This window comes from Brachyhypopomus gauderio, chromosome 3, assembly GCF_052324685.1.
Source record: "Brachyhypopomus gauderio isolate BG-103 chromosome 3, BGAUD_0.2, whole genome shotgun sequence".
In the NCBI taxonomy this organism is placed as follows: Eukaryota; Metazoa; Chordata; class Actinopteri; order Gymnotiformes; family Hypopomidae; genus Brachyhypopomus; species Brachyhypopomus gauderio.
Window position 1 is genome coordinate 22,012,810 of NC_135213.1, and position 23,742 is coordinate 22,036,551.

Below are 23,742 nucleotides of genomic sequence, written 5' to 3' on the forward strand. Positions count from 1 at the left end.
TTGACAAACGGACCGTTCGACGAAGGTAGGTCTCTGCCACTGATGTCCCGTGGCAAACTGACACATAAAATGAACATGGACCAGCAGTTTTCTCTTAAAAACACTTTAGTATTGGGAAGACATTTTATTATTCCACTTTGAAGACAAATATGCACAAATAAGACACATTTTGCACACCACAAAGAAACTTCAATTCAACCTTTATTGTCGTGTTCTTTTGTTAAATTAACTTCTTTTTCTTGTAAAATCAGAAAACAAACAACCCGAACAGGAGTGATGAAGCCTGCCTTAATTTAAAATGGTACACAACAACAAAAATAAACAACTGGTAACTTTTAAGTGTTCCTAAAACATCCATCCAGCTCAGCTTGGTACAACAGATTTGGCATGTTTCAGTATGAATGCCTTCAGTTGGTTATTTCTTCTTTAAAAGAAAGAAAAAAATAAGCTTTTCTCTTTAATATTATTGCAATTCAGACAATATATAAAACAAAAAAAGGCTGCTAAAACCACAACTTAAGAAATATTAGTGCCAATGTTCTTGAACTTGCCATCTACACTCACACATACCTGCTGCATACACCTATGCAGCACAGACATACCCTGCTGCATACACCTATGCAGCACAGACATACCCTGCTGCATACACCTATCCAGCACACAGACATCAATAGACCTGAAATAAGCTGTCATACATACATTTATTCGCCTCCCTAACCAGCATAATAGCACACGCACGCACACATTCACTGATGCCACATTAATACTCCATGTCACCACCTCCTCCATTAAGGGCTTCTCTCATGCACGCACAGGCCAAAAGGGCACCTTGTACAGCTAATTAACATCCAAGTGATCATAGTCATTATGACAAACTTGATTGAGTAGGAGGGAAAAAAAAACAAAACAAAACCGAGGTCAGCATCTTAAGGAAGAGAGACATCTCTGGATTACACTGTTCCACATTTAAAACAAAGACACAAAACAGTCAGACATCAGAACAGCGTGGCCAGGTAAGTGTGTTTGACTTTGCCAGTAAATGGGAGCTGTAACAATATGAACCATCCTCTATGTTGAGTATTCAACATCACAGAACATTGTATGGTGCATATACGAGTCTTTGTATTTTCTTACAGTGCATGCCTGAGTAATGCTGTCTCAGTATGCAAGTGAAATCTTACATAAACTCAAGATTTAGGATTCATCCAGTTGCATTTGTGTTTAAGTCCAACTGTTATCTTTTTTTTCTTTGTTCTGTTCAAGTCTTGCTGTAAAAGTCTTCATTTAACGGTAAAAGGCGTACGAGAGATGTGTGGGCATATGTGTCCGTTTGTCAGTCAGCAGTTCAGCACTGCAATACTTGAGATGCTGTGCTCCGTACTCTGAGGCCCCCGTTACTCTGAGGCCCGTTACTCTGAGGCCCCACGCTCCTGAGGATGGACTTTAGACTGGAGACCGCATTTTGGAGAGCAGAGTCAGGAACACGACTCAGGTGAAACTGATGTGTTAACAGTGTGTGTACATCCGCAACCAGTGTTGTCTGAACTGTTATGTAATGCATTTTTGTATGGTACTGGTAATAATGGAATTATTGACTTTTGAGTGTGTATCTGTACCATGTGTTTGAGTGCTTGTGTTGAAGTATGTTATGTTGGCAAATGTATTTGAAAATTTCTTTAAATTAATGCATCCTGTGTCTATCCACGGAGTGAATGTATGTATATTGTAATTCTATTGATCTGAGTTGATCTGCAATAACTTATTTGTTGTACTCAAGTCTTCATGATGTATGTGCTGTTATGCGTGTGCGCATGTGTCTGCGTGTAAGTGAACGTGTCAGTCAGATGGAGTCCGAGCCTCCACCCAGCAGGTCTCCAGGCAGAAGTGCTGCAGGGCTGCTCATCTGGTGTCGGTCCTCCAGAGCCGGAGTTCCCCACAGACTGCTGCTGGGGTACCCAGCCGCCATCCCCCCCCACAGCCCCTGCCTGCTGGGCTCCGCCCCCACCGCCCCGCCACCCACTCCGCTTCCCCCAGCTCCGTTGCTCCACTGAGCAAAGATACTCAGGCCCGGGCCCTGGGCAGAGACCGGGTCTGGGGAGCTGCCCGTACCGTCCAAGCCCTGCCAGCTGGAGCTCGTAGGCACGCCTCCTCCTCCTCCTCCATTGTTGCCGCCTGAGGCGGCGCTTCCTCCTCCAGCCCGTTCTCGCTCTCCACCAGGGACGCCTCCACTCCCACCGGCACCTACTGCACCTGCACCAGACGCTCCTGCTGTTCCCGCCGGCCCACCCCCACCGGTGCTCCCGGCCCCTCCAGCCTGGGAATGTGCAAAATAGCGAGCGACCTCCTCTTCGCTCACAAACTCAGCCAGGATTGTGGTGTTACCCAGAACGCACCTGAGGAAAGAGCCAAGAGCTGGGTTTGGCAAGGCTCAAAGCAACATGCTTACACACGCGGAGGACTAGCGCACAGACTTACATGTGCAGAGCACTCTGAGCTTTGGCTGCTTCTTGGCGAGTACTGTAGCGAATCAGAGCACTGCCCTGGGTTAGACCAAGGTGAAAGGTCAACAGAGGACCATGCTGCATACAGATAGTGCGCAGGGTAGAACCATCAATCTTAAAGAGAGGAGGGAAGGGGAGGGAGAGAGAAATTAACCTGTGCTGGTTTGCAACAACACATACAGAAATTCATATAATTTAATTTGCTTTCTCAACCGCCAGATTGACTGTTTGGTGTCAAACCTGTACTGTGCAAATATTTGCCATTTCCAAACAATCTCAAGCAACCAAATCAGTCTGTCTGATCACCAGCAGCATACCTGGGGAGTAAGATTACTCAACACCAGCCAACAACTTCCCCTTGAGGCGCTACCATCACTCCATGCTGAACCTGTCACACACGTGCAAACACAAACCATCATGTATCTCCAGTTATGAATCTAAACAGTCAAGATTTTTTAATGCTGTTACTTATACACAAATGTGTGAGGATTCAGAACACATCCTCAGGAATCAAAATATAATTTGATTGGCATTCTGATGAACAAAAGCATGCTTCACTAAGCTATTACAACTTAAAAGCAGACTGCTGGATACACAATTAACTAAACTCTTGATTTATGTTTCACATGTTGAGAACTGAAGTCCTGAAATTACCAGGCCCGTATCTGCTTTCCTGGCTGCCTCCAGAGCCACTCCAGCCCCGGCCCAATCGTGGAGCTCCTCCCGCCCACGGGGACATGGAGGGCTGCTTCTGATGACTCAGTCCAGGAGGTGGGCGTGGCATCTGGGATGTGTTGCGATTAGTCTTCCAAGGCTTGTTGTGTCCAATGGGCTCGGGGGGCCAGCTTGGCTTGTACTCTACATACTTAGCTGTGGGTACAGAACAGGAAATAATCATGGAGCCTTCCAGCTATTCATACAGGGATTTAAAATACAAAAAGGGAAAGAGAGAATCCAGCTAAAGAGAACCAGCTAAAAAACTGAAAACAATTATCCCTACTTCACCACAAGAGAAAATGTGAAACTGGGAGTTCTGATTCTTTTTCCATTGAATTCCCTTGCCAATTCCCAGCCCTGCCTCCACCTCCACTGGGAGACCCAAGGCAGCCACATGCTTCCTCGGAGACATGAAGCCAACCACAAAATATTATCAAACCACTACTTAAACAACACCTTATGTCAGCTGAACACGCTGGCATGTAAATGGGCAAATGCTCAGGCTTGGCAAGAACTGTTGTACATCAATAAGTGAGAGAGAACCCAAAAGACCGCTGAGTTCCTGGGGTTTCCCACCCGTGGGTGGCTAAGGTAGTCAGGTCCTGCTAACAGCACTGCCACACAGGAGCTGAATCAGTGCTCTTGCCTGGGTTGTGTGCATTGTTGAGGGGACTGTCTGAGGCACTGTAGGGCCAGGCACCAGGTGAAGGCAGCAAGGTGTTTAGGGAGGGGTTGGATTCTGGAGGAGGAAGCGCACACACACACACACACACACACACACACACACACACACTACAGTTCATATTTTTAACTTACAAGCTTTCCAGTTCTGTCTGTCTGTCAAAAACCTTATCTGCACTTAGTACCTGTGTTATCTCTTAGCAACTGGTGCTCAGGATCATTGAGGCTTGAAACTGCAGATGAACTCATCATACCGCCAGGGGTCATGTAGGGGTCAGATTCAGGGTCAACACTCTGTATTCCTTTCCAGGGCACCCCCGGCTGGAATTCTACACCACACCGCCACAACAGATGGTAAACTCACTTGATAATGAACACTGAAGGCTTGTGTACTGAACACTCTGAACACTGAAGGCTCGTGTACTGAACATGCATCTCATTTACCTGGAGGCCAACTGGACGTGCCCGTCTTGGCTCCCATCTTGTTTCCTGGACTTCTCTGCCAGCCATCGGAGGAGCCCTGGAGAGGCCCCCCCAAACCTTCCACCCCCAGCAGCTCATACTGAGAATAGGGGGAGCCGCCTCTCTTCATAGGAGCAGCCATGGGACCTGGTGACGGGAGCAGTGAGCATGAAGGCAGGGCAGAACCAAACCCCGACTGGACCTGCGCGAGGCCGACCCGAGTCCCGCCAGGCACGGCACGGCGAGCGGACCCGACTCACCGTTCTTATGAAGCACGCTGTCAGGAGAGGAGGAGGCTGGCGAGTGGCCTTCCATCATCCACTTAAAGCGCGACTGCTGCCCCCCACAGTCCTTCAGACCGCCCACCATGGAGCCCAGCTCGAGACCAGAACCGAACCCTGACAGGACCAACGTAGAGGGTCACTCGCGGGGCTGGGGTTGGGGGAAGGGCGATAGGAGAACAGCCGAGAAACAAAAAAGACTGAGCTCAAGCGATCACCTGAATATGCGGCCGACGGTTTTTGATGCAGGTCTGCCACGGGGCCGCCCAGGCCGGCGTGAGAGAGCGGGTCAGACATGGGCATCTTGGGGCCGGCGCTGCCGTGCGAGGGGGAGAGTTTGGAGCTCCCTCCTGCAGGGCCCACCTGCTGCTGTCTCTGCTGCTGGAGGACAGCCATGATTCTGGCAAGCTGCAAAACAAACACATTCCAATCTGCTTAAAGAATTTTTTTCTTTTCCCCACTTTTTCCAAACCAGCTGGTTAATGGAGGCTAGCTGGGCTGCCAATTCGACATTGTCTAAAGGAAATGTAGCCCTGTAATTAGCTGCAAGAGTTATCAATTCATTACAAAAAAGCCTAGTTAAACAATGAAACAGCTTCTGTATTATGGTCACATAAGATACCAATATGCTAGCATACTGCAGAAGCAACATAGCATAGTTATACAGTTGTTATACATAGGGCTGAATGATTTTGGAAAATAATCTAATTGCAATTTTTTATCTATAAATTGCGATTGCGATTTAAAATCGCGATTTTTTCCCACTGTTTTCAGGAAACTGTTTCGGCATTTTTTATACAGCTCAGATACAGGGTTGCGGGGGGGGGGGGGGTTGTAAAATGGACTAAATTTAAGTATTATTATTATTATATCGTGATCGATCGATCGCCTGTTGTTGGCGCCAGAGCGAACTACTAACTTTTTAGTCTAAGACGCTCAATGCGTGAGAGTTGGCAACCCTGCAGGTATAGCAACTTGGCTAAAATATGTGCGTGAGGGCGTTTGGTAGCGCATATCCAGTGTGTTTAACAAAGTCATGAAGCTGGGCTTGTTCACTACATTAACGGGCATCATGTCATTCACTATGAACTCTGTTACTGCCCGAGTTATTTCAGCCTGCCGCTTCAAATTATATCCATAAGGAGTTACACTTTCAAACGGTTCGGTCAGTGAACCCTGTCTGCTGGACCTCGGTCAAGCTATGCGCGCTTTTGCGATTCATCCGCGCTTTAAATCTTATTGCGCCTATATGCGTGATTTTACGGTATTTCGCTGCTCACCGCATACTAAGGCTGTATAAGCGCAGAGAAACACTTTTGCGTATTTGAAGATGCAGCACTGGTCGTTGGCATTTTAGCCTTACAAATATCATATGAGGCTTTGTGGTGTTTTTTTAAATGCTGAAGAAGGTTTGTAGTGTTACCTCGCGTCATAGCAACAGTAGCAAGGCACGTTTTGCAGGGTACCTGACGTTGAGCAGCATCTTTTTAAAAGCCAAAGTAATTTCACACAACTGATGTGCTGCCCCTCTTTGGTATTAGACTTTCAGTTGTGTCAGCTTCTGTCGAGCCTGAAGCCATTGTGCAACAAGTTAAAGTGCGCTGTGTTAACTTCACTTCTCCACCTCCCTGCCTCCTGCTCGGGTTTGCTCCGTTCGTCCTCGGCTCGCTCCCAAGTCACGTGACCAGTTTAAATCATTTGACACTGTTGATCATAACATTTTGATGAATGAACTTTACAAAATGGGATTATCTGCCCAGACTGTTAATTGGTTTTCCAACTATTTATCTGGTAGAACTCAATGTGTTCAAGCTGATGGGCTTAGTTCCTCCCTTCTTCCCGTTTCAAAGGGAGTGCCTCAAGGCTCCTTACTAGGGCCTTTGTTGTTTACTATTTATGTTAATAATTTATGTGATAACCTGCCTGCTGCTGAATCTCATCTTTATGCTGATGATACTGTTATTTATTGTTCATCCTCATCAGTCTCACAAGCTTTTAAACTTCTGCAATCTGCTTTTGACATTGTTCAGTCTCGTCTGGCTGGGCTAAAGTTAGTCCTCAATGCAGAGAAATCAAAGGCTATGATATTTTCAAATGGTAAGCAGCTCCCACCTTTACTCCCCAGCTTGGTAACTGCTCAAGGGGTCGAAATTGAAGTTGTCAGACACTACAAATATTTAGGTATTTTGATTGATGAGAATCTGTCTTTCAAAACTCACATTGATAATTTGGCTTCAAAGATAAAACTTAAATTGGGATTCTTTTTTAGAAATAAAAATTGTTTCTCACAACAAGTCAGAAGGCATCTGATTATGTCAACCATTCTACCTCTATTGGATTATGGAGATATGCTATTTATGAATGCCTCAGCCCGACAATTTAAAAAATTGGATGCTGTCTATCATTGCGCCCTGCGTTTCATGACTAACTGCTGCTATAAAACCCATCACTGTACCTTGTATGCAAATGCAAAAATTCCGTCTCTGACTAATCGTAGACTGTCTCATTGGCTGTTTTTCATCTACAAATGCATTCTTGGGCACCATCCTTCTTATTTATGCTCACTTCTGACTAGACCCATCAGCCATTTCGGCCTGCGCTCTCAAGACATCATTTTGATGCAGGTCCCAAAGGTCAGAACAGAACTGGGTAAAAAGGCTTTTAAATATTCTGCCCCTTCCGCCTGGAACAACTTGCAGAAGGAATTAAAGTTATCTTCTCTCATCACTCTGGGGAATTTTAAATCAATTTTAAAGGACAGACAAAACAGATCATTTGGCTTCTGTAATTGTACTAATATTTAACTGTATGACATTTCTTGTCTATGTTTTTGTGTATCTGTTGTTGTATTTTAAATGTTTTATGTGGCTGTCTTGGCCAGGACACTCTTGGAAAAGAGGTTTTAAATCTCAATGAGTCTTTCCTGGTTAAATAAAGGTAAAATAAAAATAAAAATAAAATCGCAGCCTGTGCGATTAGACAATCGCGTTTTTAAAAATCGCGAAATTATCGCAAATGCAATTAATCGTTCAGCCCTAGTTATACGCTTGCTATACAGTTTATTTATGATGCTAGCAGATAAACACAATCTTGACTAAATGGACAGTATATTACCTAGCCAGCTATTAGGTAGATGTAAGCTATCTAAGGGCAAAGACAGAGCAGTCAGGTGATCTTCCCTGGGAGGGGTTCTTCTGCACAAGTCCAAGGCCCGTGCGGGGCTGTGGTCCCTACCTGCTGGGGGTCTGCCTGACGCACGTTCTGGGGGAACTTGCGCTGGTTCTGCAGGAGCTGCTGCTGTTGCTGGGGCTGCTGCTGTTGCTGCAGGAGCAGCTGACAGGCCTGGGAGCGGCGAACCAGAGGGTCACACACTCAGACAGACACCAGCCTCACAACCGAAAACGTCATGACTAAGGATTAAACTCACCAGCTGGAACTGGATGTGAGGTGGGTAGATGCTGCTGAGCATGGCGATGTGCTGTGGGGAGAGCTGAGGAGGGAAAACCCCTCCCCCCACCCCTCCGACGCCCCCGCTCGGAGGCGGCATCTGTTTCAGCACAGAGCCCGGCACCTTGACGACGGGCCCAAACGTGAGACGCACAGATAAATAACAAACACGATTGCTGATTATGTTTCATTTACAAGACTGTAATAACTTTTGTTTTGTTGCAGCCTCCATTATAATGTAGTACCTGATAAGAACAGACACTACAGTGAACCACAACAACAACACAGTAAGACTAACACATAGTTTGCTAAACCACGGCTGGGCGGTCAAATAAACAATATCTGGTAGGAGAGAATTTTCACACTTGTTGTTGTACCTGAGGCGACAGGAACTGATGAGGCACTTGAGCACGTACGGTGGGGTTAATGGGCGATACACCTGGCTGGTGCCTGGGTTGGGCCATCCCACCACCAGAACCAAATATGTGACCACCCATCTGTAGAGAGAGACAGGCAAGACAGCATAAACACACATTCATATAATTCTCAGAGTGGTACAAGAGTGAAAAGGGGGTGGGGGTGGTTGGGGTGGTGAAGAGCTTACCAAGAGAACAAACATCAGAGGCAAGAGGGAGCACAAATGGGTTTTTGTGGGAGTCATATTGGGATTTGAGGAATGGGGGCACTTTGCAGACAACACTTATAGGTAAAAGGCCTGGGGTGATGCAGTGTGGACTATGATGGGCTAAGTGAGATACAGTGGCACAGCCTTACTTGTCTAGGGGGATTGGGGTGGTTGTAGAGGGGAGAGGGCTTGAAGACAGTGGGCGGAGAATATGAAGAACATGGCCCCTCCTCCCCAAGGCACCCATCCTGATTGGTGAAAGGCAAGGTCTGCTCATCACAGCGAGAGCGAAGCAGACAGGGCCAAATACAGGGGTTGACAAAGGAGGAGAAAAGGTGCAAGAGAGAGAGAGAGAGAGAGAGAGAGAGAGAGAGAGAGAGAGAGAGAGACAGACAGAGAGAGAGACAGACAGAGAGGGGAAGAGAGAAGGGAGGTCGAGGAAATTCAGAGAACACAGGGACACAGAGGGCGCTCAGTTAAACGAACGGAAAGCCTAAGTAAGAGTGTTCTGAGAAGCGGAGTTTAAATTACCTTGTCATAGTAAGGCCCAGGCTCACCAGGCCCCGCCTCTTTGGAACCAGGGGAACGGAAGACTCCTCCTCCTCCTCCACGTCCTCCTTTGCGCATCTCTCCATTGTAATCACTCAAACCCATACCTCGCTTGTCTCCGTCCATCTTCTTCTCTTGAGGAGGGCCTGGGGCCAGGTCCAGAGGACGGCCACTGGGGTCCTCTCCCTGCATAACCATATCGGCATGAAGTGAACAAATTCAAAAGCTGCAGACATTTTAATGTGTTAACACACTATTAATGAATCAATACACATGTTATTACACATCAACCTATTTTCACTCGCTCACCAGAAGCCCCATGTTTGAAAACTGTCGAGTCATAGGGTTCATCCAAGAGTCACCACTCTTTATTGGACCCTGAAGAGGGGAATACCGACGAGCATTTTAAAGTTTCACATTACAGCAGCTTCAAGATTTCGGTCATTAATTCATTAGCTCAATAAAGTTTTAATACGAGATAAAATGCCACTCATTTGGATACAATCACCATGCAAAAGCAGCGTAGCGCACCTTGTTGGCCTTCTTGCCTACCCAGCCCCCAGAGTTGTAGGAAGAGCTGCTGCCTTGTGAGCCAGCGCTGCTCCACACGACCCCTCCGTCCTCCTCCTCCTCCCAGCTGGAGTGACGTGAGGCGCTGACAGAGCCCTCTCTCTCACCCCAGCCTTCTTGCATAGACTTTGAACCTGGGGGAGACAAACATATTTGCCACTAATCCCAGACGGAGCAACACATAAATAAATAAACAAAATAAATTGTATAGCTTTGCATTTGACATAATGATGACTGGCATAACAACTTGCATTAGTTGCAAAGTAAATTGTGTTTATATAATATGTTAATTCCTTGTAATAAAATGGCTCACCAGGTTTGACTGGGTTGGGTGAGGGATTACCCCAACCGGAGGCATTCCCAGATTCGTCTGGGTCACCCCAGCCAGAGGGCGCTTCGGCAGGCTTGCCCCATGCTGCCGTGCCATTATCCACACACGGACTTGAGGGGGAGCCACTCCCTCCCCATCCGGATGGAGCTAATAATGAGTCAGAGGAAGAACAGACAAATCAAACCTTTACAACCTTTAAAGTAATGCACGTTGAATGCAATTTTACACTTTGTGCGACTATACATGATTTGTATATTTGGACATCTTTATGAAACTACACTAAAAAATTTGTACTAAATGAACTAGTGGCATTTCAACTGTTTCTATAATATACAGGTTTCCTTTCGTCAGACTAATGTCAAGTAAAAGTGTGCAGTAAAACAATTTTCATGCAAACATTACAAATGGTTCTCATTACCTTGACAAATATTTTGTCTCAAGATGTAGCAAACATTTCTCTTACCCACTGCGGTGCTCTTGTTGGATGAATGCGTGTTCATCTCCCTGTTCCCAGGGCCTGTGGCGGTTCTCCCTGATGGAGGTGGAGGACCCTGCTGCTGAGCCTGCACTGGCTGTGCCTGGGCACACGGGCCATTGTTCTTGTCCCAATAATTCACATAGCTGTAGTTAGTGGGATCACCCCAGGCAGATGTTCCATCATCTATTTCTTTTTTCCTACTTATTGACTGTGGAGAAGGCTCTTCCCAGCCACTAGGTTCTGAGCTGCCTCCAGGGCCACTTGATATTTGGGGTATGGGCCCTGAGGTCCATCCTGAACTTTGGCTCTGGGCTGAAGAACCTCCTTGTCTTCCCCAGCCTCCTTGCATGGCCCCTGTATCCAGCGACTGTGACTGCTGGGGCTGTGATTGTTGCTGCTGTTGTGCCTGACCTTTTAGAGAGGCCGAGTGGCTGTTTGGCATCTGTGAAGGGTGCATGTTCCCACCCCAGCCCTGGTGAGACTTGCTACCCTGATCCCCCCCTCCCCCGGTTTCTGTACCTCCTTTTCCCCAAGCTTTCCTTGGAGCACCCTCATCCCAGCTGCCCCATGTACCTACTTCTGAGTCTCCACCTGTACCTCCACTGTCCTTCCCATCACCCCACCCCCCAGTGTTTGCTTTGGATTCCCGCTCTCCCCATTCACCACCACCTCTCTGCCCCCAATTCCCCCCATTCCCTCTCCCCATTTCCTTCCAGCCCCCAGTCCCTTTCTCCTCCTGGCTAGTTCCCCAGTCTCCACCAGCTCCTGCCGCTGTACCCTGTTGTCGAAAATCCCCCCACCCGCTTGATCCACTCTCCGCTGCGTGATCTCGCCACTCTTGTCCCTCGCTGCCCCAACCTTTCCCTTGGCTCTCAGCTGAACTTGACTCTCCCCAGCCTCCTGAAGACTTGGTCTGCCCCCCTGCTGCATGACTCATCCCGGCTTGTGGACCACCAGGGTTTTGGACACTGCTGCTAGATGGTGGTGGGCCTCGACTGGGCAGAGACGAACTGCCGCCACTACTGTCCCAGCCTTCACCGGGTGAGACAGACGGGGGTGCAAGGATGGAATTTGTGTTCAGGTTGGTGTTCTGAGATGCAGCAGGAAGCAGAGGTGAAGCTGATGGAGCAGCTGTTGATGTGCCAGCTGAGCCAGAAAATGGTGGAATATGGCTCGGTGTGTTCATTACAGCAGAAGATCTGGTTCCACCCGTCCCCCCTCCAGCTACCTCCAAGTCCCATGCCACATTCTGTCGGATCTTGGTCTGTCCCCACCCAGTGTTAGACAGCACTCTGGGGTCCAGGTCAGTCCGGCTGAGCAGACTCTGTAAGGCCACGTCAGAATTGGGAGGAGGATGATGAGAGCGGTGGTGACCGTGGTGCTGATTGCCACTTCTCGAATTACCTCCACCGCTGGAGGATGAAGTACCCTCACCGGCTCTGGCTCCCTGGCCTCCCCACTCACTGGAGTCTCCTGCCCCTCCCTCCCCAGCTCCTTTCTGATTGTCCCAAGCTCTCGTCATAGTCGAAGGTGTGGAGGACGTAGCCGAGGGTTTGCCGACACTGCCGCTGCTGCTGCTACTGCTCGAGCCGTCTCCATTTCCACCACCTGGATTGCTGACACCACCTGAATGACCCCAATCCCCAACTCCCCCACCCCATGCTCCCTGAGATACCCCAGACATCTGACAACCACTTCCCGTGCCCCATGCACCCCCGCCCCCCGGCCCTACTCTATCGTCCTGCCCACTGAACCCCCATGAGTTCACCCCCTCAGCAGAAGCAGAGCTCCCTCCAGCCCCACCCTCCCACGCATCAGTCCTAGAGGCACCCGTTTTGGAATTTGCAGGGAAAGGCTGAGCTCTCCAAGTAGATGAAGAGGGGGAGGAGGAAGAGGAAGCAGAGAGATCCCCACCCCCTGTACTTCCACAGTCTACATTGCCCCCTTCTGCCACTCCTGTATTTTTTGGTCCTGCTCCTGGCTCTGGTGCCGCGGCACCCCACTCTCTACCGGATGGCTCTATGTCTCTGTATTGCATTTGGTGAAGTTGGTGCTGATGAGAGGCTTGATTCACAGAAACAGGGTTGTTGGCAGACGATGACGTCGAGCTTTGGAGAGGTGAGGGGCCGCCCTCTGTTGCAGCTGCCCCAGCTCCATCGTGCCCCAGCGCTGGCCACGCAGAAGGGTTGGCATTAGGGTTAAAGTTGGCACCTGGAACGCTGCAGTTGACACCTACAGAGCAATCAGTCCCTGGGAGAGGGGAGGCTTTGGATATGGAGGGCAACGACCCTGCTGCTACTGCATTTCCTCCCATCCCTCCCTGGGACCCCCAAACAGCACTGCTAGGCTGTATACATTCATTGTTTGCACAGGAGGACGAAGGAGGGGAGGGGCTACCGGAACCGACACCTTTCCCACCTTCATTCCCTCCTCCCACAACCTTCTGCTGCTGGAGGTGCCGCTCACCCCACGAGGCGTTGCAGTTCAGCACTCCACTGCCCTCCGCTGCTCCAGTTACTGTTGTATCTCCTGTTCTGGCCCCGTCCCCGGCAGCAATGCTAGGCCATTCCTCTAGGTCTGACCCATCCACTATCACCTTCTCCCTGCCCTGAGAGAGGGGCTGGCTGCCAGAGCTTGCCCCCCACATGGAATTTGCATAATTTGAAGAAGTAGTAGTAGAAGAAGCAGCGATTGATGAGGATGACGTGTGGGGCAGAGAGGGAGCAACTGGACCTCCAGAGCCCAGGTTGGAATCTGCAGCATGAGCAGACAAGAAAAATCTCTTCAGAACATGATTCCATAGGTCCTGAACTCTCAGGCATATGGGGATTAGTTTATTTTATATTGGGGGATTGGTTTCTCCTATACATTACATTTAATGAAATGTTATAACCACAAAGATGTATCTATGTACTTAAGACTCAAAAGCAGCTGAAGTAAAGTTGTGTGTTGTGTCACAAATCACAGGGCCCGCTGCCAGCTGTTAAGAGGTTAAATTAGCCATGTTCATAACTCTCATAAAGCAGATCAAATAAGTCACTAAACTGCATTCTATTTCTACTCAAACTGGTTAACTGAACTCTGGAAGCTTCTTTCATTTACTTAGTTAAAACAATAGTTTGTTCTATAATGTGAATAAAATGCACAATGGTGGTTTACCTGAGGCAGCAGCCACCGTTGCATTGGGGCTGTCTCCCCCACTGTTGCCTCCCCCCAGCAGCATGGAGGACAGTGGTGGCTGGCCCCTCTTCAGTAGCACTTTGTGGTCCTGCTGGCAACGGAATCGAGGGGGCACTTCACGGGGCATGTAGCGCTGGGGGGCCTGGGTACTGGGGGAGGGCTGTCCGTTGGCCACCGCCGACCGCTTAGCATTGTTCCCACCCTGAGGGGGGGCGCCAGCAGCCGGGGTGGCGATGGAGGAGGTTGTAGGAGGGACAGGGCCAGGGCTAGGGGAGACTGAGCTGGGGGTGGCAGGAGACTGGGCAGATGGAGGCTTTGTCAGTTCTGGCACTATCCAAGAAAAAACATTTATCAGGATCAAATGCAAAATCAATGAAAATTCATTAAGATTTCCAAAAACATATGGACATGCACAACAGTGAAAAATGCATAAGCAACAAAACATTAACTGTTAATTGAATGTAGTTTAAAGTAGTGGAACGTCGTGGTAACTGAAATATTCAAGCTACACGCATAAAAATGGAAATAACTGAACTCCATCAAATGAATGCAGAAGTCATAACTACACTGTAATAACCAAATGAGTGAGCAAACATAACAGAAGTACAGACAGATCATCATGAATAAGGCAGATTACCTTTGTTTTTTTGCTCAACCACCTGAAACATAAAAAGTTCAAAGTCAACAAAGCAAACTCTTTGCAACACATAAGCATTAACACAACTATAAAGTTACGGAACTAAATTTCACCATCACTTTGGTTTCTCCATTACAAAAAGTGTCAGATTTGGGTATTGTAGGATCTTGCTCCCCAAAAATTAGATGACTACTAGTACCAGTTAAAAAAAGAAAAACAAAAGAATGAGTTGATTCTCTGTAACTAAGAACCACCTCCAAAACTATTTTAAAAGATTTACCTTTTGTGAGGATTCTCTTTTCCTTTTATCTTCCTTTTTCCTTTTCTTGTCTTCCATGAACTGCTGTTCCCTTTCCTTATGCCCCTTTTCTAAAATAAGACCATTGAAACGGTTTATATATGTATACTGTTTAAACTTAGAAACAATTAACTCAACGCAAACGAAACCCCGTACAGTAGTCATGTCGAAAGCACCTCTGCCTTCATTCTACAACTACTTTTGTTTCTTAGATCATTAGCTAACTAACACTAATCACCTTAAATGATACAGACAGTAGCTTTGAGATGTTAGTAATAATGACAATGATACCTGACTGTCTCCTGCCAAAATACTGCTCAAGTGCTCATCTGGCAAACAAACAGATGACTACGATGTTGCACACTGTTTATTGCTAGCTAACCAATTAGCCTGGTTGCATGTATATGCACTCCTAAAAAAATAGACAAAAGGCATACAACTCAGAAACCAAGCAAGCCTGTACTAAAACCATCGGTCCTATAATACCCGAGAGCAGTGAAACACAGTGTGCCCTGCTGCACTGCCATCACACACAGTCAGGTCTGAGGCGCCAGCCATAGAGGTTCATAATTTTTGACACTGCTGGCATTCCATTCACCCGCCCATTTCCTCGTGAGCATGCAGTTTGGTGCAACAGTGCGTTCCTTTGATTAAATAATATAATACAAGAAAATATTATAACAAGGCAACATTGGGATAATTACAATACGAGTAAAGCCCATTAGCCACGCCGTTCATTCTAAGTTCAAGACAGCGTCAGGTGTCGAAAGTAAGTGGATAAAAGCACGTTAGCTGGCGGAGCAATTAGCTGGTTAGCTAGCTAGTAAGTGAGCAAGCAATAATTGCCATTAAACTCGTTTTCAACTATTGTACAGTAATCGCCTCGCGTGTTACAAAACAAGGGATTTCAGCAGGCAATAAACGAACGAGCTTACAAACTGAAACCAGCACCGGATGACAACTCGCACCAAGAAGCTAACTGGCTAAGATAAATAAGCGATGCTCTCCGTAATCAGTCACATATTCACGGTCTTTTGTTAAACGCGCAACTTCGAGTCGTGTTTCTATCGTCAACTATAGATACCGTCTGTGGTCGTGTCATGGTGATATTAAACCACTGCTTAGCTACTGTAGACAGAGCTGGAAACGCGTCGCTAGTCACTGAAGCTGGAAGACCGAGTAGCTTGCAGTGGCTAAGCTAAGCTAACTTAGCCAGCTCGTCAGTTTAGGCTAGCGAGCTAGTTAGCTCCACAGACCTCTCCTGTCGTCGAAACAGTTTCGCAACGTTAATTCTTCAGTCACAAAGCAGCAATGTTTAACATTTCGAGTGCACATGAATGCGGTTGGGTTAGTAGACTATACTTATGCAGCGTATCCCTCACAACAATTCACTTACCCCAGGAATTACATGAAATGTAGCTAGGAAGCTACTGCTAAAGTGCTTCAGTGCGAAATTCTAATTTTTGAGGCATTCGAGGCAACTTGAAATGCAATACTCCATCAAGAGTACTCAACGGCTAATTATGGAAATGTTTTCTCTACAGTGCTATTCTGTATCTACGTAATACGACAATGTAAACGAAAAAAGCAAATTCGTTTTAAAGCGCTGAAAAGTCAGTTGGTTGACGGTCGGCCATTTTACTGCTCGGTATGAATCGTGTGTCTGATCAGCTCTGACGGAAGGGGGGGTAGCGAAGGGAAATTTTTGACCTTCAGTATTAAAAGTCCACAGACTGCTATTGGCAAAGATTGACACCGACTTCCATTTTCTGTTGACTGGTTCTATACGTAAAGAGAAAGTGAGCGTAAACCTTATCGATATTTATTTTTCCTTCCTCCCTTCTGCACCGACTACCCAAATGACGTCATATTTCAAAAAAGAGTGACCAAAATGGAGTTTCTGTCAATCTGTGGCATTTTAACTTAAAACAATTATACAGGATACATCAAACATAGGTTTATATCAAGTGAATATATGCAGTATTTAAATGATTTCCCTTGTCGCTTTATGTCACACTTGCAAAGGGCCATATAGGGGTTTATCGAAAGGTGTTTTATGAGATGCCACTAAGTGGCGCTATTGACTATATAATAAATAAACGACAAGCATTCCTAATGTCGCTATCTACATGAGATGCATCCAATTGCACAGCCGGAGAGCCAACTGCAGTTCTAGACCTGCAGTTTTAGACCTGCAGTTCTAGACGTGCTGTAGTTTTAGCCATGCGCCACCTAGCGGCTCGGAATGTAGCTAACGACAGCCAACCGCAGTTCTAGACCAGCAGTTCCAATGCATGCCGTAGGCTCAGGGGCTTGTATATTGTAATAATCCATTGTTTATTTGTTAAATAAGCCCATTGATTCTGAATTGTTTTAGCCAAATCTATAACATTTGACAAGTTTTAAACGATAATGTACACCACATTTTGTATTTAAATAGAAGTAGTACGCCTCATTTTCCCTGTTCTTTTAGGGAGTTTTGATTAATTTTGTCATTTACACACACAGCTTGTCTCCTGAAGATATTTTATTTTTAATTAAACTACTGGATTACTGGCATAGGCTATTTTGTATTAAAAATCAGCAAAAATTGCATAATGTCAGGATGCTTTCAGTGAGTAAGCATACGTTTCCAGAATGTTAGGAGTGATTTATTTTACTCGTATACCTTCATTGGCATGCAACTAGCAAATATTATGTGATACTTGGGGTTTTTCGCTCACACGCCACACATCCGATTTCTCACGCCGAAAAAAAATCTAGTTTATTTACCTCTGATCCATATCTATGATTCAATGAGTTACCAGTTCGCTCTGGCGCAAACACTGGCGACCGATCGATCGCAATATAATACAAATTTTTGTCCATTTTACGTTCGCCACCACCCCCCCCCCCCCCCCCCGGCAAAAACTTACGTTCGCAGGACTATAGCATTTCTCTCAAAGTCGAAGTAGCTACAAAGTAGTCATAAAGGTAGCCAGAACTAACGAACTAAGACACACTAACGCTAGCCAGATTCATCCTTCATGACATAAACATTACGATAACACAAAAATGACCTTCAGACCGATCATATTTACATTTACATTTATGGCATTTAGCAGACTAAATATATGTGTATCATATATTAATATGCTCAATTGTATCAATATTCAGAACATAGTCTGGGTTCTTATGGGTTAATAATGATGGGGAAATGCTACTTTAGCTTGCTTACTACTTTTAGTATTAATAGTAGCGTAGTAAGTGCTAATTTCCTTCCTTTAAGTTGTTTCAAATTTAATCAAAGTAGCTACTAAGTAGCCATAAAGGTAGCCAGAACTAACGAACCAAGACACACTAACGCTAGTCAGATTCATCCTTCATGACATAAACATTACGATAACCCAAAAATTACCTTCAGACATTATCATATATCTATCATATATTATTGTTGCTTATAAATATTCTTCCATCTGCTCCCGCGACATACTAAACACTATCTGGATATTACGTTACATACATCTAAAACTACGGCACGTCTAGAACTGCAGGTCTAGAACTGCAGGTCTAAAACTGCGGTTGGCTCTCCGGGTGTGCAATTGGATGATGTAGATCTACATCGATGGTGGTGTTTTTAAGGAAATCATAAAGTTGGAGGGTTATGGGTCCACGAAAAAGAGGAGTAAAGAGAGGAGCGGAAGATTTGCCCGAAGTGCAACATTCGAGTGCAACAGGTGAACCATCAGAAGATGGTGCTGCAGAAGTGGCAATGGGGAAAAGGTGTAGGACCAAAGGACAAAAAAAGTACATCGGTGCTCATGTGTCTATATCAGGTAAGTTCCATTTTGCTTATTCTCTAATATAATTGAAACAAAATGCTAGTAATTTAATAATTTCCCTCGCTTGTTGAAGGAGGCATATGGAAAGCAGTTGAAGAAAGTGTTGCTATAGGGGGTCGCAGTTTTGGCTTATTTCTGGGCTCTCAACGGTCCTGGCAAAGACCTGCCCTCGATAAGGCCGCTGCTGTCAGATTCCAAGAGGCTTGTGTTCAACATGGTTTTGACCCGACACACATTCTGCCGCATGGATCCTACCTGATGAACTGTGGCTCTCCAAAGGAAGGTATGTAAGCCGCAAACCTACAGCTGATGGTGAAGGCGTTACACTAATAAACGCCTGCTAAATCAGACTCATTGATTAGAGAGGCATACCAAGTTAGACGCATTTCCCGGATATTATGAAAAACATTTTCTTTATTTATTGATTTTTATTTATGTATGTATTTATTTGCATTTTTACACGGTTTGATACAGAATACATCAGATCTACACATAACACAAATATGTAGTTTTATGTATACAAAGTATGTGCCACATATTTGAGGTAAATGTGAGACACTCTTATATTTTTAATTCTGAGGCTTTTCCCTGTTTTCTGCTCAGCATTTGATTGACTGCCATGTGCAAACACTGATACCAAGTCCCAAAGAGAAGCACATCACACATTGTTGAATTAGCTCATATACCAAACCAATTTTGCTTCATGAAATCATTTTCCATCTTTTTTTGTCTATTGTGTCCAGGAGACAAAAGAAAACACAGGTGGCAAATTATTTTCATGGGATCACAGAGACTTTATAAAGACAGTGTGTGTATTCTGTTCCATCTCTGCCTTGATTTAGATGTGTTTGGAAAGAGCCAGGCCATGCTGGTTGATGAACTGAGTAGATGCAGCGCGTTGGGCCTCACTCAGTTCAACTTCCACCCAGGTGCCTCTATGGGCTCTGGCACAGAGAAGTGCATGGAGAGGATTGCCCAAGCTATAAACCACGCTCACCAGCAAGTACCCGCTGTTATTACTGGTAAACTGGTCTGATCTCATGTCACCACAATAACAGATTAGACAGAACGCATATGATTGTGATCAGCTGAGGCATCCACATGTGGTTACAGCTCGGTGTAACAACTGTGATGTTGCACTTCTCTCTCTGTTGGCTTTCAAATTTTTTGGTAGTGCTTGAAAATATGAGTGGACAGGGAAGCACTTTGGGTGGACAGTTTGCTGAACTGAAGGGTATAATTGACCGTGTTCACGACAAGACACGCATGGGAGTGTGTCTGGACACATGCCATGCATTTGCAGCAGGTAAGGAGTGATGGAAAGGGTGTCTTCCTCTACCTGAGATAGAGTACATTTATATACAATATATCGTAGATTGGATAAAACGATATTTGAATGAAAAATATTAAGTAATGCAGCATCACACCAATAAGACATGTCACTGAAATCAAAATGTTAAAATAGTTTGGCCAATTTGCAGGTTATGATATTTCTTCAACGGGAGGCGTGAAGTCTATGCTTGAAGAATTTGACCTGGTAGTTGGCCTGCATTACCTGAGAGCTGTTCATCTTAATGACTCAAAAGGTATCATTATGGGATATCATCCTCTCTATCAAGTCATGTTTTCAGTGCTTAATAAAAAAAAGGGGGGGGGGGGGTAAAATAGTTTAAAATAGTTTCATCACACATCGCAAAACTGTTATTTCAAATGTGTTTTCAACATTGGTATCAAAGCTCTTTCATACTGTCATATTTCCAATAATCTGGACTGTTTCAGGTAAGTTGGGCTGTCACCTGGACCGACATGAGGACATAGGGCGTGGCCAGATTGGGATCCCTGCTTTCCGAGATATTGTGAATGAGCCTCGACTAGACAACATCCCTCTCGTTCTTGAGACACCTGGCCGGTAATTTTTAGCAAAGCTAAATAAGAGGACATTAGCAATGGAATCAGCGGTGTTCACTTGATCTCTCATCATGTTTCACTCGCATTATCTCTTTACAGCACAGGTTTTGAGTATGCTGAACAAATAGAATTGCTCTATTCTCTCTGTGAAGACTAGAGAGAATGCGGTGAACCTCAAAAAGAAATATGGATGTTTCACAAAGGACGGATCATCTTATTTTCTTTAATTATCCTTACATACTGTTATGTTTGTTTTTATATGTTTATTTCTCACTGTGAAAAATATAATAAATACAAACTTCTTTTGGACTAAAATCTTTCATGCTGATGTAAATAGTTTCTGTGATGTAGTTCTAAAATTGCAGTGTATGGAATTTACCATTTTTATCAGCAGAGGGAGTCAGAAGCCAGAAAATATCTCCGGTCCCAGCATCAAAATCTTAAACAAAAGTTTTGCTAACGCATCCTTCGCACTGTAAAGTTTCTAAAGAACTCACCTCATCACACAGTTTTTCCATTTTCACATTACTGAGAAGTGTTCTCCCTCAGAGTCAAGCTTGTTTTCACTATTTTATATGAATGGGAAATATGTCATTCTCCACCTTCTTCTGCATCCCACGTCTCCCCCTCAAGGGCAGATGTTCACATGCTGAAAGAAGCCAACCAGACCACACATGAACATCGCTAATCTCCAGTAAACACCATTCCTCCCACTGCTCTGGAGGTGTCTAGACATGGAGTAGTCACAGGTCAGACAAGGCACCAAGGTGAAACCTTTGTGGTACATAGCTTTAACAGCTAAATAAAATCACGAGGTGTTTCTAGACAATGAGACATCTGACTGAAGCTGCAGTACTTTTTGACTGTGGTGGAGGGGCCGACACAGGAAGCATGTCTGAGTGTGAGTTTCAACAGGAAGGGAAAGGTGCCTGGTGTAGGACACTTTTTTTCTCCGATTCAGTGCCAGCCTACAGGAAATGCCAGACAGGCATGAGTCTGAACTAACTGGCCTCTAGGAGTCTGCTTTGCACCTCAGGGCTAGACAGTGATTGTTGAGCCATAAACATCACACTTCTTGACTTTATTTAGTATGTATACGTTAAAAAATCTAAATTCCTGTATAATTTTAAGCCTATAAGCCTAAGGTAAATTCAAATTAAGCATAAGTCAAATGTGTGACAGAATACCTGTTACAGTCTCTGTTAGATAAAACTGGCCTTTGCTTACAAATACTGTTGTAATAGAGGTTAACACAATGTAACAACAGCCTAACAATTATAAGTGTAAAGAATGTAATGACCACTAGAAGTACCAGTAGTCTATATTGGTGCTTTGGGTGATTGTGAAGTGATTAGCTCTGTTACTGGTATCATGAAGAGCTCAGCTGGGGAAGAGTGCAGGGGGGCACATGCCCTATGCTTTGGTGGGTCATAGAGAGAGTGCGTGTATACCATCTGCAAGATTATAGCACATACTACATACCCCCCCACCCCCTCTTCTTTCTCTGTTATAATTGCATATTCATCTGATACAACATGTAATCTAATATAGCATCAGCCAGCTGAGGACAAATATAATTCTAATTTAGCTATATCCATTTTTAAAAGCATAAAAAAGAAATAATAAAATGCAAAAATGTTTTTTCAAGTTAATTTTGATACGATTCCTAGATATTTTTTTTTACATTTATACATAGCTGATCACAGCAGTCATGTCAAATAAAATGGAGCGAGTGACATGTAAACCTTCCTGCACCCCTACAGACTTGCAACGAAGTAAACATTTCACGAGGTGAAATCACACTGTGCTTAACTGTATAAGGACTTCTGTGCTTCTCCACGCCTGCCCTTGACCATGGAATGTTCCGGAGAGTAGTGGCTGGGCATGGAGCCACGAAGCCTCAGGCGGCCCATCAGACCAAGCAGCCGCAGGCTCCGGCCTGGTCCTCCACCAGTGCTGTGTGAGAGTGAGCCTTGCTCTGTGAATGCGGTGTTTTCTGAGTCTCCATAAAGCTGGTGCATGTCTCATGGTCAGGGGTGCATGTGAGAGATAGTGAATCTGTATGGGGTTATAAAAGTTTACTACTGCTTTTTTTGCAAATAGCAAACAGGTCACATTTAGCACATTTAGAGTAGTTTTATTTTTCCAAAGGATCACTTTGTAATCTAATGCTTAACTAAACTTTGTTATATTGCAACATTTATAAAGGCATAGTTGTTACGCTGTGGCAAAACTCCATGGATTAAATTTTAAAGTCCCTTCAATGCAGCATAAACACACACACACACAAACACACACACACACACACACACACACACACACACACACACACACACACACACACACACACACACCAGTGAATGTGCCAGTCTATTTCTACACTTATACACCCATTATCACAACCCAACATTTAGACTCCATTATTTACTGCAGTTCGGTATGCTAAAACCTTATATGCAAAATTGTAGTATAATGTGGATAGGTTTTTTCTGTGATTTACCTTTCCTGTTTAAGTAGATGACATCAGAGCAAAAAGCAAGCACTTAACAGTCCCCATGTTTGTTTTAATAATGAGAAATTTGAATGTACTTATATTGAATTTGGCATTCACAACAGTCTGAAGGGGAAGGAGAGGAAGGGCTATGTCATTTTGCGTGTGCATGAGTAAGAGCGAGAGCAAAGGAAAACACACACACACACACACACACACACACACACACACACACACACAAACACACTTACACACACACAGGCCCTGGAGCAGAGGTGAGACTGTCATTACTTACAGCTCTGGACACACAATCCTGACCTCTAGTTTCTAAAAATGTTGACCATGCAGGGTAAACTAAGTAAACACACATAGTTACATAAGTTATCCTCTTCAGTATAATCACATCAGCAGATTCAGGATTAGGTAGAAGTCTGGCTTCTTCCATGGGACCAGTTGCCTCCTGATATCCCAACCTGCAAGCCTGCTGCCCTCGGTCACACATCAAAGTAAAGAGCTCAGATGATCGCCAAACAGCAGAGACTGCTGGAGACTTCAGCAGACACATCCTTCATGCACCAGAAAAAAGTTTAACAAACGGGCCCTCGGAGGCAATCTATTATTTTAACCTTCTTTGGAAGACACTGGCCATGACAGCCGTGGAGCTGAGTGTCTATGTGCAGTGTGTGCATGTGCGGCTTTTCCTGTTGTAACCTCGTACCAGCACAGGCCCAACCTCACTATTGTCCATTGTCCACATCCCGAGCC

At 45.2% G+C, this 23,742-nt stretch overlaps 2 protein-coding genes across 6 annotated transcripts; one reads left to right on the plus strand and one right to left on the minus strand.

The window, feature by feature from the left end:
* Positions 1–183: 183 nt before the first annotated feature.
* tnrc6ba (trinucleotide repeat containing adaptor 6Ba) lies at positions 184–16,294 on the minus strand. Of its 2 annotated transcripts, XM_077000346.1 has the most exons (22): positions 16,154–16,294; positions 14,740–14,828; positions 14,460–14,481; positions 13,802–14,152; positions 10,628–13,396; positions 10,147–10,311; positions 9,795–9,967; positions 9,573–9,641; positions 9,246–9,449; positions 8,864–8,983; positions 8,467–8,586; positions 8,070–8,213; positions 7,877–7,984; positions 4,861–5,050; positions 4,622–4,759; positions 4,344–4,508; positions 4,085–4,228; positions 3,865–3,957; positions 3,156–3,371; positions 2,819–2,889; positions 2,476–2,615; positions 184–2,393 (listed from the first exon to the last, which is right to left on the minus strand). In XM_077000346.1, exons 2-22 carry the CDS (start codon positions 14,794–14,796, stop codon positions 1,841–1,843), a joined length of 6,012 nt encoding a protein of 2,003 aa, XP_076856461.1. In that variant the 5' UTR covers positions 14,797–14,828; positions 16,154–16,294; the 3' UTR covers positions 184–1,840. The 2 variants fall into 2 exon arrangements, with proteins under 2 accessions (XP_076856461.1, XP_076856462.1); XM_077000347.1 differs by lacking the exon at positions 8,864–8,983.
* On the plus strand, positions 15,340–20,772 carry LOC143510717 (putative endonuclease 4). Of its 4 annotated transcripts, none has more exons than XM_077000348.1 (8): positions 15,340–15,526; positions 18,379–18,572; positions 18,652–18,861; positions 19,421–19,600; positions 19,753–19,884; positions 20,060–20,164; positions 20,358–20,487; positions 20,586–20,772. In XM_077000348.1, exons 2-8 carry the CDS (start codon positions 18,401–18,403, stop codon positions 20,641–20,643), a joined length of 987 nt encoding a protein of 328 aa, XP_076856463.1. In that variant the 5' UTR covers positions 15,340–15,526; positions 18,379–18,400; the 3' UTR covers positions 20,644–20,772. The 4 variants fall into 4 exon arrangements, with proteins under 4 accessions (XP_076856463.1, XP_076856465.1, XP_076856466.1 ...); XM_077000350.1 differs by lacking the exon at positions 15,340–15,526 and adding an exon at positions 16,281–16,405; XM_077000351.1 differs by lacking the exon at positions 15,340–15,526 and adding an exon at positions 16,438–16,556.
* Positions 20,773–23,742: the final 2,970 nt, after the last annotated feature.